The sequence below is a fragment of the Podarcis pityusensis genome (assembly GCF_964106645.2).
Source record: "Podarcis pityusensis genome assembly, chromosome: 11".
In the NCBI taxonomy this organism is placed as follows: Eukaryota; Metazoa; Chordata; class Lepidosauria; order Squamata; family Lacertidae; genus Podarcis; species Podarcis pityusensis.
Genome location: NC_138036.1, coordinates 17,399,318 through 17,417,994, shown reverse-complemented (window position 1 = coordinate 17,417,994; position 18,677 = coordinate 17,399,318). Strand labels below are relative to the sequence as shown.

Sequence of the window (18,677 nt, the reverse complement as noted above, 5' to 3'; positions counted from 1 at the left end):
GTGGTTTTGCATTTGTTCGAATTATACTGTCCTTGCAGAAAATACCGAAAAATTGAGAAAACCTATTTTTCCGGGCTTCACAGAGGGACATATGTAGTTTTCAGAATGTGGGTAGATGCACAGATGCCCCTGCAGCCCACAGCATCAGATAATTAGAATTAGGACTTCACATTTTCTAATTTGAAATAGGTTGTATTCATATTGTCAATTTCGGTAGTATTATGTTCACTCTTATCTCTGTTAATGTATTTTTCTTTTCTTTTTAATCTCAAGTACGTTTCTATGAGGGTGTGGTAGAACTTTCTCTCATGGCTGCAGAGAAGAAAGATCCCCAAGGTCTTGGACTCCATTATTACAAAAATGGAGAACCAGAGGAAGATGTTGTTGGATGTCAGGCTTTCCAGGAAAGGCAAGTTTTGGGTTACAATTGAAATTTTCTTCAGGGCAGAGAATGAATGAATGAATGAATGAATGAATCTTTATTTGCGCCAGCCATCGACCATAGCAATAAAACAACAATACGATATACAAAAAATAAAAATAAAAAGTCATTTATATAGAATACATTTTAGGTTTTGAATCAATAGTCAAATAGTGGATCTTATTCTAATTGGCCCAGCTAAAAACCTTGCAGCCTTTGCTGTCACCTGCTCATCTTGATCTGCCAAGAGAAAGGACACTGTGGCAGTGGCTGGGTGACCCGGAATGGACATTAAAAGAGGGGTGATAATCTCATTCCTCAAGTCTTTATAAAGCCAGAAGGGCATGCGCCACCGATTCGGTACTGCCATCTCCACAGGGACATAAGCGTTTTTCGTGTAGAATCTGTTGGAATCGTCCCTCAAATACAGCCGAGGGCAATACATTCAATCTTGTGAGAGTAAAGGCACATCTGTATTTTAGAATTGCTAGGTTATGCAGATAGGGTGCCAGAGAGTCGAAATGGGCAGGTGAAAAATAGTCACACCATGGGCAAAATTTCCTTATTGTGGCCAAGTTGTTCTGATGCTTGATAACATTTAGGCGCTCACAAATTAGACTGTTTGCTTTACTGAAACCCAAAGCGAGTTTTAGGACAGAGATGTTAGCAGTTGTTTTCCGAGGTTGTGGATTTATGGAAATAAAGTAGCCAAAAGGAGGAGTAGAGTGCCTTAAGGTTCCCTCTACCTGGGCTGGGCTTTAACCTGAGGCACTGGGACTCCCCTCTCCAGGCTTTGTAGCCTTAAATACAACAAAAACTGTATTTGTGAGCACAGATGGAAAAAAGTGACCAGCTCTGATGTTTATTTTTTACCTTCCTGAGAAATGGAAAGGGTCCAAATTTTTAAGATTCACCATTGTCATCCCCCTGCCCCCGCAGATGTGTAACCAAGGAAGAGTGACAGAGTGGGTCGTTTCTTTATGTTGCTTTATCCACTAATTATTTTGAATTGCAAATGAATTCCTACATATTTTCTACAGCCATTCCAGCATCTGGCAATCTAGGAAGTGATGCTAAGAATCAAAGCTTCTACTATCTAGCACAAAATAACATGCATATGCAAGACAATAAATTGTTGCTGTGGGTGCTTGGAAGTTTTTGCTTGTGAGTCATTTTCCTGTGGTTTCCACTTTTCTGCAGGCTAAACAGCTATAAGTGCATCACGGACACTCTCCAGGAGTTAGTCAATCAAAGTAAAGCTGCTCCACAGTCTCCCAGCGTGCCCAAAAAACCTGGTCCTCCTGTCTTGACATCAGATCCCAATATGCTAAGCAATGAAGAAGCAGGACATCATGTAAGAAAAAACATGGCATACACTGAATTGCCATTAACTTTGCCCAGGAAGTACTTGTAAGCTTGTCATAAATCTAATATCCAGGATTCAAAGAACTGCTTTAGCTATGCTGAAGCAAGGCCTTGAGTAGGCCCAGGAAGGGCCTGCTATTCGATAAAATTCCCTTCAGGACACGTATGATTTTTCAGATCCAGACTACTAACTTACTGTAAATTTATTGCGAAGCTGTTAGTACAGTTTAACAACCTTCATCTGTATTATTTTTTTCAAAGATCTTTATTGAAACTTAACATATATACATAATAACCAAAATTCCCAATGATTCCCTCACATAAAATATAATATCTAGATCACAACAGCTGCATAATTATACACCTAATTATAAAACCCACCACCCACCCTCTACTCCCCTCCACAGCAATTCAACTTCTTTATATTTCTTTCTACCTTTCCCCCTTGCATTCTATAATAAAATATTTTTGTTGAATTCTGATTTTTCCTTCTTTCTTTATTGATTTTGTTATTGCTACATTTTTATTCTAAGCCTCTTAGCATGTCATTTTTAGAACAATATTTTGACATACAATCTTCGAAATACTTCCACTCCATTCTTAACTTTTGATTTGATTGATATCTTATAATTGAAGTTAATTTTGCCAATTCTATATACTCATTTAATTTACAAATCCACTCTTCCTTTGTTGGTGTGTCCTGAGACTTCCATTTAGTAGCAATCATTACCCTGGCAGCTGTTGTTGCATATTAAAAGATTATAAAAACCTTCACCTGTATTATTCATTAGAGGAATTTAAACTGGTGCATAGGAAACACCTAGTAGGACTAAAAGTGTAATAAAGATATACTGTTAGAGATCTTTTTCAATTCCCTCCCCTTCTCTCATTGCAGTTTGAACAAATGCTAAAATTGGCCCAGCGTTCTACGGATGAACTTTTTAGTATTGCTCTTTACAGCTGGTTGGTCCAAGCTGATCTGTCAGATAAACTGCTGCAAGTAAGTAAGGTCACAGACCAAGTTGATGAAGATAAATAAATACAATGTACAGTGTTTAAGATACACAACTTCATCGTCACATTTCATAAAACACTGCATTAGCAAGCTAATAGGAATTTACATTTCCCCCCTTGATTCCTGCAGATAAACTCTCCCTTTCTGGAGCCATATTTGGCACGTATGGCCAAAGTTGATCAAAACAAAGTTCGCTATATGGATCTTCTGTGGAGGTTTTTTGAGAAAAACGGAAGTTTTAGTAATGCGGCCAGAGTACTTGCAAAATTGGCAGACATGCATAGGTAAGGGTAGCTTGTTATCAGTAATTGCATCTAATGTTTTGATTGATTGATTGATTGATTGATTGCTTGCTCAGCCTTCACTGTAAGGTCCCAGGGTAGGTTGAAGTACTTCCAGTCTTCTTTAGTTATTTACTTACGTTATAATTTTTGCAGAGCAATCTTTATGACACTAAGGTAGAACAGAACTTGTGATCCATCAAACTCAGGCATGGCCAAACTTGGCCCTCCAGCTGTTTTGGGACTACAATGCCCATCATCCCTGACCACTGGTCCTATTAGCTAGGGATGGTAGGAGTTGTAGTCCCAAAACAGCTTGAGGGCCAGGTCTGGCCATGCCTGATCAAACTGAACAAGCCTACTGACCAGGTATTGGGGGCTCAACATGTTTGACAATCTTCCTGTGATTGCATCCCCAAGTTTGCCTCAAAAACAAGATTACTGACCCCCCAATGAGTCGTCATACATGGCTGGCTGGTGAGCTGTGTTTGACTGGTGGATCCACAAATTAAAAGCTTTGAAATGGATCTGCAGGTAAATCAGGGGCTTAATTCTGTTCGAATGCAATCACGTATATGAAGATAAAATTAATTATGCAATTCATGTTGTGGAGAACTCTACTTAGGGTTCAGGCTGCAATCCTAGGCACACCTTGAACTTATAAGACCTTTTTCTGAGTATGCATGTAGAGTGGGATGGAGACTCTCCAGCCCAGGCATAGGCAAGCTCGGCTCTCCAGATGTTTTGGGACTACAGTTCCCATCATCCCTGACCACTGGTCCTGTTAGCTAGGGATGATGGGAGTTGTAGTCCCAAAACATCTGGAGGGCCAAGTTTGACTATGCCTGCTCCAGCCTATGGGCCAGATGTGGCTTGTGGAAGGTTCCTATCCAGCCTGCAACCTCTCTTCCCTGGTCCTGAGCCTCTGCCAATGGAGGAAGAGATCACCTTGTTTCTATACTGGGAATGACCTTTTTTCAGCACCCCACCTGAAATAGGAGCAAGAGAGATTGCAGCCCCACTCTGGAGATTCTTTTGGCTATCTATGGGTGAGGAGAGTGATTCAAACTTACTCCCGATCATGCCAAAGGTATAATCTCAACTAGCCTTAAAGAAGTAGCAATGTTTTCTTAAGACACCAACAAGGAAGCATTTTTTTCCATGGCATACAGTGTGGGGGACTCCAGTAGCATAGGATGTTGCTGTAGCTGCTAACATAAAAGCATTTACATGCATTGAGGAAATTTATTGTGGATAGCAGTTGATAAGTTTTGACGTTATCAGACCATGCATCTGTATGTTACATTTCTAAAACTGAATTTTTATTGGTTTCTATGTATTTCTAGATGGTATAGAAGAAATGGCCAAGGTGCAAGATGCGAGGAGATACAGGAGTAATGGTGTTAGAGCAGTTAGACAAAGAATAACGTACTGCAGAGAAATAGACAGACTGAAGAACTAGATTAAAATATTGAAAACAGCTAACATTCTTGTGATAATTGCTCATGGAAGCTACCATATTAGTCACACCATTATGTCATTTAACAGCACTGAGATCTCACTTCAGCAGCGTCTTGAATATATTGCGCGTGCCATTTTGAGTGCTAAGAGTTCCACAGCCATCTCACCAATTGCTGCAGATGGTGAATTTTTGCATGAATTGGAAGAGAAAATGGAAGTAAGTATGATAATTAATTTAGATGGCATTGATGGATCTCCCTGACCAAGCTGGTTGAGGTGGTCAGGGGTGATGCAGGAGAACCCAGAACTGTGTTCCTGGGAGATTTCAACAGCTGAAATAAAATATTAAAATAGGCATTTTAGATAAGCTTCCTGTTTTTAATAATTAATTGATTTTATCTGTTAATATGTTTATGTGCTGTTTATGGGCAGCACTTGGAAACTTTGGTAACTAAGTGGTATTTAGGTAGCTAAAATAAACAATCATAATGAGGCCACCTCAACTGTGTCGGCACAGGACTTCATTCTAACTCGAGCAACCTATCGTTATTGTGTAACACGGTGGCTGAAATGGCTCCCAGTTTGCTACTGGCCTAGTTTATGGTTTAGTTGTTGACTTATAAAGCCCCAAACATATTGGTATCCTGTTAATCTGAAGGAGTAACTTTGCCTATATAGACCTAGTCAGCTATTTTGAATTGCACAGTTCGGAGTCCATATGTGTTGTGTGTATATGTAGTCATTGTAAGAAGTGAAATGTTTTGTGTTGGACCTAATTGTAGGTGGCTGCTGATGTTCACTGAGCTTTTAATTAAAGACTATTGTAATTTTTTAACCAGGTTGCAAGGATTCAGTTTCAAATACAGGAAGCATTACTCCGTCAGTGTTCTCATCATTCCTCAGTACAAGATGCCATTTCCCAGCTGGATTCCGAGTTGATGGAAATTAGCAAGGTGATCTTATAGTAATAATAACAAACATTCCCAGGCTTCTCTGTATTGTGCAAAAAATTCATCTGATATCTCCCAAACCATTTTTTCCACTTAATCAAGAAAAATTGCTCTGCCTCACCAGTTTTTTTAAAAAAGTGTTTTATTTTACATATTTCATATTATTTTAGTTCTTTTATAATACAATGTTGTGTGCAGTCTTTAGCAGTCATCACTCTTGTGTGTGAAAAACACTCATATATATAACGGAACTCCACAAGAAATATGCACTATCTGTTATTTATTATTTAGGGTATAGGTATGCTATTCAATGTGGGACGCGGGTGGCGCTGTGGGCAAAACCTCAGTGCCTAGGACTTTCTGATCGTAAGGTCGGTGGTTCGAATCCCCACAGCGGGGTAAGCTCCCGTCATTTGGTCCCAGCTCCTGCCCACCTAGCAGTTCGAAAGCACCCCTAAGTGCAAGTAGATAAATAGGTAACGCTTTATAGCGGGAAGGTAAACGGCGTTTCCGTGTGCGGCACTGGTGCTGGCTCGCCAGAGCAGCTTCGTCACGCTGGCCACGTGACCCGGAAGTGTCTTCGGACGGCGCCGGCTCCCGGCCTCTTGAGTGAGATGAGCGCGCAACCCTAGAGTCGGTCACGACTGGCCCGTACGGGCAGGGGTACCTTTACCTATGCTATTCAATATTTTGTTTAATGTCTGTAAACTGCCTATTAATCCATTTTTACTTCATTCTGCATTTGATCTATGTGAATGATCAAACTTGTTTTTTAAATTTCAGCTTTATGGGGAATTTGCTGATCCATTCAAACTCTCAGAATGTAAACTGGCTATTATTCATTGCGCTGGTCATTCGGATCCTATCTTAGTGCAGACACTTTGGCAAGAAATAATTGATAAAGGTAGGTTCAAGTACTTAGAAGAGATGCCTAGAAGCACACAACATTATGGAATGACTCACTTCTGTGTTGCTCTTCAGTCCAGTTTGCGGGGTGGGAAGGAATTGGCAGGAGTGAGCTGGAAGTAAATCACACCAAGCAAGTTGGAGTCCACTGTTTATTAGCAAGAATATGATCTGCATAGACTTGGTGGAGTAGCTTAACCTTCAGCAAGCAGGCTGTCAGATTCATTAGCAAAAAATTAGCAAAAAAACCCCAAAACCCTTGCAAAGGAAGGGTCTAGGTTTTATTTATGAGTTCATTTCATCCTACTTCTTTTATTATTAACGGTAAACATTCAGCAACTCTCCCAGAGAGCTTGGTGTCATGGTTTCTGTGTTCTTAGCCTAGAGAGAGCATCATTTGTATCACCAGAATATTTTGTTTAAACCATCTGGAGTCCTATGAAACTGGAAACTCATTCATAGCCCACCTGTAGGAGGGTAAATTGACATGATTATTTTTTTTAGTTGGTTCTGCATGTTGAAAATGGAAATAACATAAATGCAAGCGTTTAATTGATCTTCTAAAAGAGTGTCTTTTCTATTTCAGCGCTGAGTGACAGTGTGACTATGAGTGCTCCTGACAGAATGCAGGCTCTTAGCCTGAAGATGGTAATGCTTGGCAAAATCTATGCTGGGACGCCTCGCTATTTTCCATTAGGTATATAATTCAAATTAAGGATATTTGGAGATACTGAAAAAATAAAATAACAGAATAAAACAAAGAACAAACAGGAAATAAATCCAATAATTCTTCCAAGAGTCTATGTTAGATCAAAGTCAGTACCTTCTGTATTATCAAGTGCTGAGCTATCAAATTCCATATAAAATATTTATTAAAAGTGTGGGTGGGAGGAGAAGCCCTACTTAAGAATTTGCCTGAATGTGTGTGATTTAAAAGACTCTTGGGCTGGGGTTTGGGGTGGTGTTGTTATTTATATTAATTTATTTCTATCTTTTAGATCTTATTATTTATATGGAAATTGTTCAATTTTGATGTGTTTTTGCTGTTTTATTGTTTAGACTACTTTTGCTATGTTTGTAATTATGTAATTATTTTCATATTGTAAGTTGCCTTGAACATGGCTTTAACTATGAAAAGGCAGCATAGAAATAAAAAGGATGTATATGGAAGGATGCAGCTTCCACACAAGTCCTGTCCTGAGACATATAAACTCCACTCGGAGCCTTCCCAAAAGCACCTTGTATATGCATTTGACTGAATGCTCTTAGAAGACTGCAAAATAGAAGGAAGAATGTGCTTTGATTGTGAGGAGGCTTCTGTGCATATCCATTAGTTTCAAATAGATTCTGCATGTACCCAGGCTCAAAGCAACATCTGAATTACTCTGAACAGAATTAGAAGGCAGTGACCATGTGGAGCACAGGAGCAATGTTATAAGTATGTGGAAGGTGCACACAATTTTCCATTTAGAGGTAATGCCCTCATATGCAGTTGAGTCATACCCTGAGTATTGAAAATACACATTCTTCTTTATGGCCTCCATAGGTCCCAGAAATGGGTATGCACTTGCATAGGTCACATTTTTCTTGAACTCTAGGGTAGCAGGGATTTTGTCCTCGCCTATAGTCATCACATGGAAGTGAGGCAAACACCTTCCCAGTCATTTCTCTCAAGCCAAACTTGAAAAGAGCAGAATGCCTTTGGTTATCGCTGAACTAGAACTAGTTGTTGTTGTGAACTAGGAAGTCAAATGGTCAGAGTCCTCAAACAGTCTCTTCAGAACTTCCTGTATTGCACTGTGTCCATGTTTTTTAAAACATCTACTGAATAGATTTCCTGTCAGGTTGACTTAAGTGAAGGAATTCACAGGCATATAAAAGAAAGAATAGCAACTAAACTTTGCAGCAAATGATTTGCATCTCACTGGCCACTATTTTCCCCCCTTAGATTTCTTAGTGCAGTATCTAGAACAACAAGTTTGTTCTTTGAACTGGGATGTGGGTTTTGTAACTTACACAATGCAAGAAATTGGTGTGCCGCTACCAAGACTTCTTGAAGTATATGATCATCTATTCAAAGCACGGGTAAGAGGAAAAACTTAACATATTTTCTTGTTGATCTGTTGTTTAAATTCCATATCATCACAAATGATGGGGGTGGACCACAGAATACCAGTTTTTTAAAAGCATATCACTGCTGAGATACTAACAGGAAGAAAATTCTAGGTTTGTACTGGGCCAGACATTCAAAATGTGTTTGTAGCTAGTAGGCATTGATCCTCATGTAGTAGATTGTGACTCTATGAGCTCATTAAATTGGTCCATAGAATACCAACTTGCTGCCTCGGCTGCCTCTGAGGTTGTGTTGAGGACCTTTGTTCACTACTGCTTCATTTGTTGCTGCCTCCTCCCCCATTGTCTTATATGCAGGTGGGGACCAAGTTGGTATCTTCAGTCTGCTTTTGCAGCCAAGTCACATCTTATCTGGCACAGCTGTATTTACATTCATCTGTATCATATCTAGTAAGGTCCAGCAGTCAAGCCTATTGCCACCTACTTTTCAACAGGCTCCTGTATTTTTCATAGCTGTATATAAGACTTGAATTTTACAAGTGCAGTTCACCAAACGGGTGAAAATGCCACACCTACCAACATACTGGCCTTGTACACAATGATTAAAGTGTTAAAAAAAACCTTGTTACTCTTTTTTTACCCCCATCTTCTACCCCTCGCCCTACTCAGTTTCTTTCATTTTCTTTAAAAACAAGACTGGTGATGCCACAAGCAGGAGCCACTTTAAATTGGAGCCTGCTTGATCTCACTAGGCAAACAATTAAGTTCTTTCAAATGCAGAATGGGTATTATGTGGCACTCTGTAGTACACTCAACATGTTGATGAATAATTTCCAAATTGTCATGTATTTTTCTTTTTTCTTTACAGGATCCATACTGGAGTAAAATGAAGAAGCCTTTGCACCTTTTGGAATGCATCCATGTGTTATTATCAGCATTTGTGCAAGAGCCTAACAAAATTCTTGCCTTTGAAAGGTACTTCTTTGAATGCAGATGCTGTAAACAGACTTAACATATGCTGGAAATGGTTTCCAGATGAACTGATCTGGACTCTGCTATCATCATCTGAGACCCTTCTTTGTGTGCCTTTTCTGCAAGAGGCCTGGAGGGTGGCCTCAAGAGAACGGACCTTTACTGCTTGTGGAATGCTCTCACCAGGGTGACTCACCAGGCATCTTCATTACATATCTTTAGGCGCGAGGAAAAATATTCCTCTTCTGCCTGGCATTTGGCCAGTTAAACAATCTATTGCCTTTTAAACTGTGTTTGTGGTGGAGTTTGTGTTTTTGTTTGTTACTCTGTGTTTTTATATTATAAACAGCCCTGTAAACCTTATGTGAAGAGCAGTATAGAAATTTAATTAATAAATAATGTAAGTGGTGATTTATAAAGTAACATAAGCAAAGAAGGCAGACTGCTGAAGGAGCTTACCATACTAAATTGTATACATCTTGCTCAGAACTGACACATCTCGCTACAACCACCAGCATATCCCATTACCAGCTTTGTTGCAGAAGATCACTGACCCTAACTATAGCTTAAGATTTAGAGGCAGCACATTTCTCTACAAAGTTTTGGGTCTCTGTATCCTAACAATAAACTAAAACTAACTGTTTTCTTTCTTTCTCTTTAGGCGGCGATTCACAAATATTTGCTTGGATGCTGTTAGCTGTTACCTTGTTGAATTGCAGTCCATAAGTCCAACACTAGCTGTACAGACAATTACAGGGAACTTTAAATCTCTACAGGCTAAATTAGAACGGCTTCATTGAGTGATGCACAACTATTTCTTCAGGTGGAATGAACTGTCACTGCACTGGAATCTGAAAAGGCAAATGCTTATTAAAGCATTAAAACAAGCTGTGGAGCTTATCATAGTTCTGTGTTGTCTGTTCTTAACTAACCTCACATAGAATGCAGAATGGCAGGTTGTTTCTCTTCTTTTTTTACTACTAAATTTTTCTAGCAGTGAAACAGTTTTATATGCTTTGGATTAAAATGCATTGTATAATCTTGCCCTGGCAATTAAAATTATTTTTAAAATGGGTTTCTCTATTAATTTTGCATAGAATTTACACAAGGTGCTTAGACATAAAAGTGGAAATCATACAACTATGTATTTGAGAGTTTGCTATGAAAAAGAGGCTTAGGATTATAAATGGCAACTACAGGCAACTCCCCACTTGGGCACGACTGGGCACATGTGTGGTGCCGGGAAATTGGAAGTGGTGGGAGAGCTGGAAAGTGTGCCTTGCGAGGAAACCCAACATCTTGGAGGGCCCTGGTTTAGATGTTGCACACATGCTGTATCATGCATAATCTTAGAAAGGTTATTCTCTTAGGTGTAAGAAAGTGAGAACAGGCCTGAAATCTGCAGTTTTTATACACACATGTACTCAATGAATCAGGATATATCTTTAATTGCTTAAGAACTCCAACCCTAGTGGCCTCAGGTAGAACATTGAGAACAGGAAATCATTTTTTAAGATGTGTTTGCTGTTACAGATACTATTTTTAGTTATTATTTATTTTGTTTAGCCAAAGCCATTACAAAAGATAAAACACATAAAACAGAATAAAAATGGAATAAAACACATTACAGTTAAAATTACTATTGAAACCAATGTCATAAATTTGCTTTCCTGAATAATTTAATTTATAATCCCCACAAATTTTTCTCTTAAAATTGCTGCTCTAAAGGCAAAGCATGTCACTTTTTTAGAAGGTGCCAGGGCACCTGTTCTTTAGTAAAAAGTTAATCAAATACCCGATCATTGTCTCAGCTGGGAGATTTAAGTATTTTAACAAGGCTGCTCTTAAGGCCTATATTGGGTAAACTAATAAGGTTTGTGTGTGTATTTTATGTATTTGTATATGCTGTTGTATGTATTGCTTATATATCCACTTACCTTAGACTAAACTTCATTAAACTCAGCAAGACTTGCTCCTTAGTAGATATGTATATATATAAATATGTGTATACATATATAGAATATATATAGGATAGAAATCTTGTGCGCACTTACCAGAGAGGCAAACTGTACTTCACTGCATGGGCTTTCTGAAACACACGATTTCCTACAATTAAGAAAATGTTACCGGGGGGGGGGGGTAGTCTTAAAGGAGCCCTGAATAATTTACACACCATAGGTAGGCAAACTAAGGCCCAGGAGCCGGCTCCGGCTCAATCGCCTTCTAAATCCGGCCCGCGGACGGTCCAGGAATGAGTAGAATGTGTCCTTTTATATAAATTGCATCTCTGGGTTATTTGTGGGGCATCGGAATTTGTTCATTTTTTCCTCCTTCCAAAATATAGTCCGGGCCCCAAGGTCTGAGAGACGGACCGGCGCTTGCTGAAAAAGTTTGCTGATCCCTGACTTGCACAGTCCTATGGCACCTTAAAAACTAAGCAAATTTTATTCCGACGCAAGGCTTTCGAGGGTCGAAGCCAAAATTTAAGTCTCTTGAGACCAAGGATGGGGAAATCCCTTCAGATATCGTTGGACTCCAGCTCCCATCAAGCCCTGCGCGCAGCAAGGATGATGGGAGTTGTAGTTCAACGGCGTCTGAGAACCCACTAGCATCCTAACCCAGCTTTTTTAAGGTGCCACAAAGCCTTTTTGGAGAGGAGGCGCGTCTGGAATCTGCAAGCCCTGCGAATCCAGCGCAGGGGGCTAGAAAGCGGGCTCGAGCGACGACCGAAACGATATAAAAGACGGGGCGGCCCAGCCGCCAATCTCCGCCCGTTAACTGCCGACTCTTGACTCCCATTTCAACCGTCGCCGAGCGACGCATGCGCATTCGGTCGCTCAGCTCCTCCCCCCCACCCCAGCGGTTGGTCGCTCAGGAGGCAGTTGGGAGCCGCGAGGAAGGATAACCGTTGGCGCTGAGGGGGAGAGGGAGGCGGTGACGAGACGACGACGCGCACGGTGGGTCCGCGAAGGCGGCGCCCGCCATGAGGAAAAGGAGGCGGGTAGGGAATAGCTCTCCCCCTCCCACCCTACTCGACCTCTCTATTTCCCACAAAAATGCGCTTATCCCTTCTCCAGCCGGGGGTGGACTGAACCTACATGCCCGAGGTTGAGTGGGGGAGGCAGGCAAAGCTTCCTTTATATGGGGGGGGCGCCAGGCAAAGCTGGTCGGCAGCTTTATCTGTCTGTCTATCTGTCTATCTGCATATGTATGGAGAGAGGGGATAGGCAGACAAAGCTGGTCGGCAGCTTTGTACATTGTATAAAATCTCTATGGTGCAGTTATTCTAACTAAGCAATCTGTGACCTGGTGGGTAATTGCTTTATTGTTATGTATTTCTGTGTTTGGATGCTGGAAACCGCCCTGGGATCCTGAGGTGAAGGGCGGCATATAAATTTAATAAATATTGATGGTGCTGATAACACTTGGAATACAGTGTATAATAAATTTGTTGCTGCCTCTCAGAAGGGATATCGCAGAGCTGGGAAAGGTGCATTGGTGGCAGAAGTACCAACCTCTCCTATGTAGGGAACGGGTGCTTATCCTGCTCCCCGATCCAGTTATGGATTTTGTGGTCCCTCTTAACCGCTCTTCGTTTTGTTTTTTCCCACACTCCCCAACCCCCTGCATGAAAGTGAAAGTAGACAGGCTGCAAATGCTCCTGTCCCCGAAAATAACATCAAAATAATCAGGGCTAGAGCAATTTCCTTATGAGGAAAAGTTAGGGGGGGGGGGGAGAGATGAGCAAGGATGAGACATGATCAAGGTGTATCAAGTATCCTTTTCTCAGTGCTTGAACCCCAGGATGTGAGATGCTTTTTAATACAACTGCAACTCATAGTTAAATTTCAGCCTTCACTAGGATAAGATGTAGTGACTGCCACCAATTTTGCTTTAAGGATTAGACTAATTGATGGTGGATAACGGTTATTAGTCATTATGACCATATGCTGCTTCCAGGATTAGAGGCAGTATGCAGTCATTGGAGAACAACAGCAGGAGAGTTTATTGTGCCTATATCTTGCTTGTAAGCTTTCCAGTTGGCCACTATGTGAGACAAGATGCTACACTACATAGGCCTTTGGTCTGATCCAACAGTTTCTCTTACATTCTTTTTACAATGGTGTACATTAATGTGATAGAAGTTCTTCTATAAATTTGAATGTCTCTATATTTCTGTGCTTTTTTTACAGTCATGTAAAACGACGTTCCCTTTTTGAAAAGTTTAATGGCTATACTACCTTTTAATAATCATGGAAATTAAACTGGAAGTTCTAACTTCTACATGTATCAAACAAAGGAAGCCATGGCCTCAAATCACTTGGCTGGGACAGGTAATCAATCATCTGCTATTTTTGTATGATACAGTAGAGGCACAACACCTCTAGAATTCAGCCTCCTGGCTGAAGTGAATAGTACTTAAAAGTGCTTGATTAGATTTCTGTGTTTGGTTATATCGCAAAGAACTCATCCTTTAGAGACCAGTAATAAAAATACAGATTTGTTAGGAAATACAGGGGCATATTATGGTTATGTCTGCAATTGCCACTTTGTTTCACAGGATTTAAATTCTTTACATATGAAATAAATTTAAAAAGTGTAAGAATTCTGTTAATCTTAGTTTTCATATGATTTGTTTCCATGTGTTAAAAGACACTGTTCATTCCTTTATTCATCTATTTATATATAAAAAATTGTATACAGCTAAATCATAAAAGTACATCAATGCAGTTTACAACAGCATTTTCAGCAGGTGTTCAAAAATTGTCACAGAAGGTGATCGCTAAATCTCTATTGGTAGAGTGTTCCACAATTCTGGGCTGATTACACTAATGACATGGTTTCTGCGTTGTCAAACAAGCCTCATCCACTCGGGGAAGCAGCTCCAGTGTTCTCTTAATCCTCCTATGTAGGAACTTCTATGTTACATCTTTTCTGTGATATGCAAAAGACACTTTTAGCAGTGGGGAACTGTCCATGAGTAGCACTTCGGGTTACAAACTCTGGTAACCCGGAAGTAGTGCCTTGGGTTACAAACTTTGCCTCAGGATGAGAATGTAAATTGTGTGCCAGTGGCACAGCAGCAGCAGGAGGCCCCATTAGTGAAAGCGCACCTCAGGTTAAGAATGGTTTCCGGTTAAGAATGGACCTCCAGAATAAATTAAGTTCATAACCCGAGGTACCACTGTATACAGTAGTTGTGCTTATTCAGGTATTAGTTTTCAGGAAACATGTGGAAGTGGGTACCTGAATAAAAGGCTTTCTTTCTTTATAATAGGAAAAGGAGGCTGTTTTTCTTTTAGATGACAAAAGCATAAATGAAATTAATCTGCTTTCGGGGAGGACAAAGAAGATCCCCCAATTACATCCCTTGCTGAAGAATGTTGTTGTCTTAACAACTTCAAGAAATGGTTAAGTATTAGCACTAACAAGTTGTTGCATGATTTTATTTTTTGAATTTATTTAAATTAATTGTGTTTCTGAGAATTAAAAATGTACTGACTCTCTACTTTGTGAGGGCAGTATCTAAGTATCTTAAATAAATAAACAAGTAAAGGGTTTCCACTGCTACCACCTTACCCTCAATATAGTTCTGATCTAAAACTATGTAACGACTTGGGACCAAAGGGGGGGAAATAGTGTAGTTTTATGCATGTTTCCCTGGGAGTAAGCTAGCTGAACCTAGTTTACTCCCTTCTGAGTAAATATGCATGAAATAGTACTATTTGTCTAAAATGTTGCACTTTGAACAACAAAATTATCCTTAATCAAACAGGAGCTTGGTTGGCAGGGATACTTAAAACAGGAGAACTCTTTCTTTGGAACAAAGACCAAGACACTATGAAAACTGTCTCGGCAGCTGAAGAATGTAAGAAGGTGGTTTTAGCAGCACAAGGTAGGAATATTCAATATTTTGATTAACATTGTCCTTTCCCCTATTTATTTTGTTTAAAAAAAGGTTTTATCAAACATTACTATTTTGCTTATTTAACAACTAAAAATGAAAATGTTGATTTTATTCATGACTCTCTGAGTTATTTAATAGTGTTTATATTTCAAAGAGAAATGACTTGTTAAGCTAAACCTTAGCATATATAATGTATTTTTTATAGAACTGGGATGGAGAAGCTTTTTGGTCTAGTGGGCCTGATCTTTATCACCCCTGTCGCTCATGGGCCAACTTTGGTTAGTGGGCATGGCCACCCACCTATCAATAATCAGCTGCCATGATGTCACGTGACTGATAGTTGGGCAGTTCCACCCACCAGGGCATTCATACCAGGGAATGTGCTGAGGACGCAGCACCTAGCAGGATTGAACCCCACATATCAGCTGACATCAGCCAATGGTCTGGTGGGTGTGTTTGGCGGGAAATGGCATAATGGGCCTTATTTGGACCCTTTGGCAGGCCAAGATTAACCCATGGTTGAGAGGTTCCATACCCCTGGTTTAGAAGGTAATCATAATCATGTTGAGGGCAGTAAAAAGATTATACTGCTTCTTAGTGAAATATGGTAGGCTTTCTTAGTTCTGTGCTATTTTAAGTACTAAACATGATGTCCTAGGTTTAATCTTTGTATTGTGTTCATTGACTTTTATACAATAAAAAGTTAGCACAGTAGCTAATGTCAAAAACTATTAAAACTGTCAATGTATTTTGGATAGATCATGTAAAGAATGAGAAGCTGCATTAACACAACATTATTTTCTAGACTGTTCAATGAGATTATACCTATATGTTTCTGGTGATGGAAATAAGGTTCTTCTCACTACGCCAACTGCCAGTATCTTTCTATGGGAAAGTGAGGAATGTAAAAGTACACCCGCTAAAGGTTGTGTAATGGGACAGTGGTCACAAATTATTCCTGAAGCATCAGTTGTATTACCATCTGTTGAAGAGAAAGAAACGTCAGTGAGTGTTGACTTCATCCAAAATGAGGTAAACAATAAAATCGGTCTAATTTATATAGATTCAGTAAGCTGTGTGTGTAAAATGCATAGTGACCTTTCTGTTATCGGTTGTACAATTCTGGTTATTGTGGAAAGTAGAAGTGCACCAGCTCTATGTACTTCCTGAATTAAGAGGCAAATAAGGTGAGATTTAGGTGAGATTTTCACATGGCCTGGGTTGGATTGAGTCCTTAACAAGGCATCTTGAGTTGGTGGTGCACAACCCCAAAAGGCACAGTGCATTTGTTACTAGCTACCTTAAGTGAACAGTTTCTTTTAATTTTGAGGCTTCTGTGGGACAAGGATAGTCTATGACAAATCAGTGTCTGGTATCTTGATCCTCACCATATGTGCCTGCAGTAGAGGTGTCTTCATGATTTGTTCACAGGGCAATAGTAAATATCCCCTATCCTATTTATGCCCAGACAACAAAAAATAGGCCTCACTATAATACTGCATGAACACAAAATCTCAATGTAATTTTTGTTTAAATCATCAAGGTGTAAGATGTGAAAGCTTATGTTTTATATATTCTCTTGCTCTATGTGAATTATACAAACCATGTGGTGAAATGTTAATTGCTTTCAGCTGATTTGACCTTAAAACTTGGGTTGTATATGAATTGTTTAAGAAATCCAAGTAGAGTTATTAAGCATTATTTTGATTCATTTGCAGATGCTGGGGGACTGCTGCTTGTGTTGTTTTGCATTTTATTCTCAGGAGCATTTAATGCTGACATTTTTGGAAATTAAATGGCAAGAGAACAGTTTAAAGATTGCTTGGTAAGATTAAATCATTAATTAAATTTTAATATAGGTTTTTAAGACTTGGTTTTAAAACTTCAATGTTTGCTGCCACATAGTTTGAATAACATGTAGATAGTTTGATCAAGAAAAATTCTGCATTAATTAAGGTGTTTTTATATGTGCAGGGATTGAATGTACAGTAGGATTGCAACGTATGCTGAAAAAAGTTGTTGATGTTTTTAAAATTTCCCCATAATACGGAACAGAAATACAAGATTCTTTTGTTTTTCCAAATTGGGATTTGTACCCGAGCCAAATTGGGCATGAAATAGTCCATGCTAAACTGTTCTGTTTTCCAAAGCACTGAATCTGGATTTGAGCTGAGTCATGTGGTTGGTGCATACTGCTAAACTAAACTCTGCCAAAGTTCTCCTGGCCAGACGGGGACAGAGGCTTTGTTCAAGCCTGTTCAAGGTCATGTATCTATGCTTTAGTGTTACAGGGAAACCTGCCAATTAACTTACAGACATCCAGAAATAATGTTTCCTTTTATGTTCTTATCTATATGTATTTTTGTTTTATGTAGCTCTTTTCCATTTCTGATACACTGGACACAGCGGACATGTTCTTTGTCTAGTTTGGCTCCCCATTGTAAGCCAATAAAATCAAGAGGTGCTTTGCTTACTGCGTTTTCAAATGATGGGCTTGTTCTAGCAATAGGTGTCAACCAGAAGGATTTACAGGTACAAATATTAGTAACATAAAGCAAAAGTGATCTTGTTAATACTGTAAAGAATATTAAGTGTGATGCAGCAAATCAGTCTTCTGGGTTACCTTCATACTTCAGCAAGGGGATAGTAATAAAAACAAGGAATTAGAGAAGGAGTCTGCTGTACTTTTGTATTGTGTTCATTTCATCAGTGCTTCAGATCAGCACATTCAGCAATTGAAGTTATATGTGCTATATATGTTATTCCAATAAGTTTCTAATGAAAGCTATATATGTGCTGTGAAGTATTAATTAATCATTATATTTTATGTTGCTTGGTTTGCATGCAGTTTAACCATTCTTTCTTTTGTCTTTTAAAAAAAAAAATATTCAGGCAACTCAGATTTTGTTTATGAGCACAGCAAATTTCATTGCTGTTTCTGGTAGCCTTAAAGGTTGTGGTAGTAAGAAACACAAAATTCAGTCAAAGTTTATAAGGTTAGTATAGTGTTTTTCAGAATTTATTTTTAAATCATATTTGGATAACTGGATACTGATGTCTGAAGGTGATATTTGTTCTTTTGTTTTAGATCCTATTGGATTTCTGACATGAGCTGGACTCATGATAGCCTTTTTTTGGCTTGCATGTTAAAACGTGGGTCACTGATCTTAATGACTTGTTTGGGTGAATTGCTTACTTTAGTAACATATGGTTGCTCTGTAGAATTTGGACCAGCAGAATTTATTCCTCTACATCCACTAATAACATACAGGTGAGACAGTCATAATGGGGTTTATTAAATTCATTTGCTCATATCTTTCTTTCT

General features: G+C 39.3%; 2 protein-coding genes across 9 annotated transcripts in view; both read left to right on the top strand.

The window, feature by feature from the left end:
* Positions 1–10,515, top strand: part of NUP155 (nucleoporin 155) — a 35,631-nt gene extending 25,116 nt beyond the window's left edge. Inside the window, exons 25-35 of one of the 2 annotated variants that reach the window (XM_080972291.1) lie at positions 274–409; positions 1,622–1,775; positions 2,682–2,786; positions 2,931–3,085; positions 4,631–4,760; positions 5,383–5,496; positions 6,277–6,397; positions 6,986–7,096; positions 8,348–8,484; positions 9,341–9,447; positions 10,106–10,515. In XM_080972291.1, coding sequence (XP_080828417.1) covers positions 274–409; positions 1,622–1,775; positions 2,682–2,786; positions 2,931–3,085; positions 4,631–4,760; positions 5,383–5,496; positions 6,277–6,397; positions 6,986–7,096; positions 8,348–8,484; positions 9,341–9,447; positions 10,106–10,244 — 1,409 coding nt within the window. In that variant the 3' untranslated portion in view covers positions 10,245–10,515. The other variant, XM_080972292.1, reaches the window with a different exon arrangement.
* Positions 10,516–12,293: 1,778 nt separating this feature from the next.
* The window catches only part of CPLANE1 (ciliogenesis and planar polarity effector complex subunit 1), a 50,685-nt gene continuing 44,301 nt past the window's right edge, over positions 12,294–18,677 (top strand). For 6 of the 7 annotated variants that reach the window (XM_080972138.1, XM_080972140.1, XM_080972143.1 and 3 more), the window contains exons 1-8: positions 13,638–13,778; positions 14,723–14,855; positions 15,221–15,340; positions 16,158–16,384; positions 17,071–17,177; positions 17,728–17,884; positions 18,245–18,348; positions 18,441–18,623. In XM_080972138.1, coding sequence (XP_080828264.1) covers positions 13,698–13,778; positions 14,723–14,855; positions 15,221–15,340; positions 16,158–16,384; positions 17,071–17,177; positions 17,728–17,884; positions 18,245–18,348; positions 18,441–18,623 — 1,112 coding nt within the window. In that variant the 5' untranslated portion in view covers positions 13,638–13,697. Of the gene's footprint in view, positions 12,402–13,637; positions 13,779–14,722; positions 14,856–15,220; positions 15,341–16,157; positions 16,385–17,070; positions 17,178–17,727; positions 17,885–18,244; positions 18,349–18,440; positions 18,624–18,677 lie in introns of those variants that run through there. The other variant, XM_080972137.1, reaches the window with a different exon arrangement.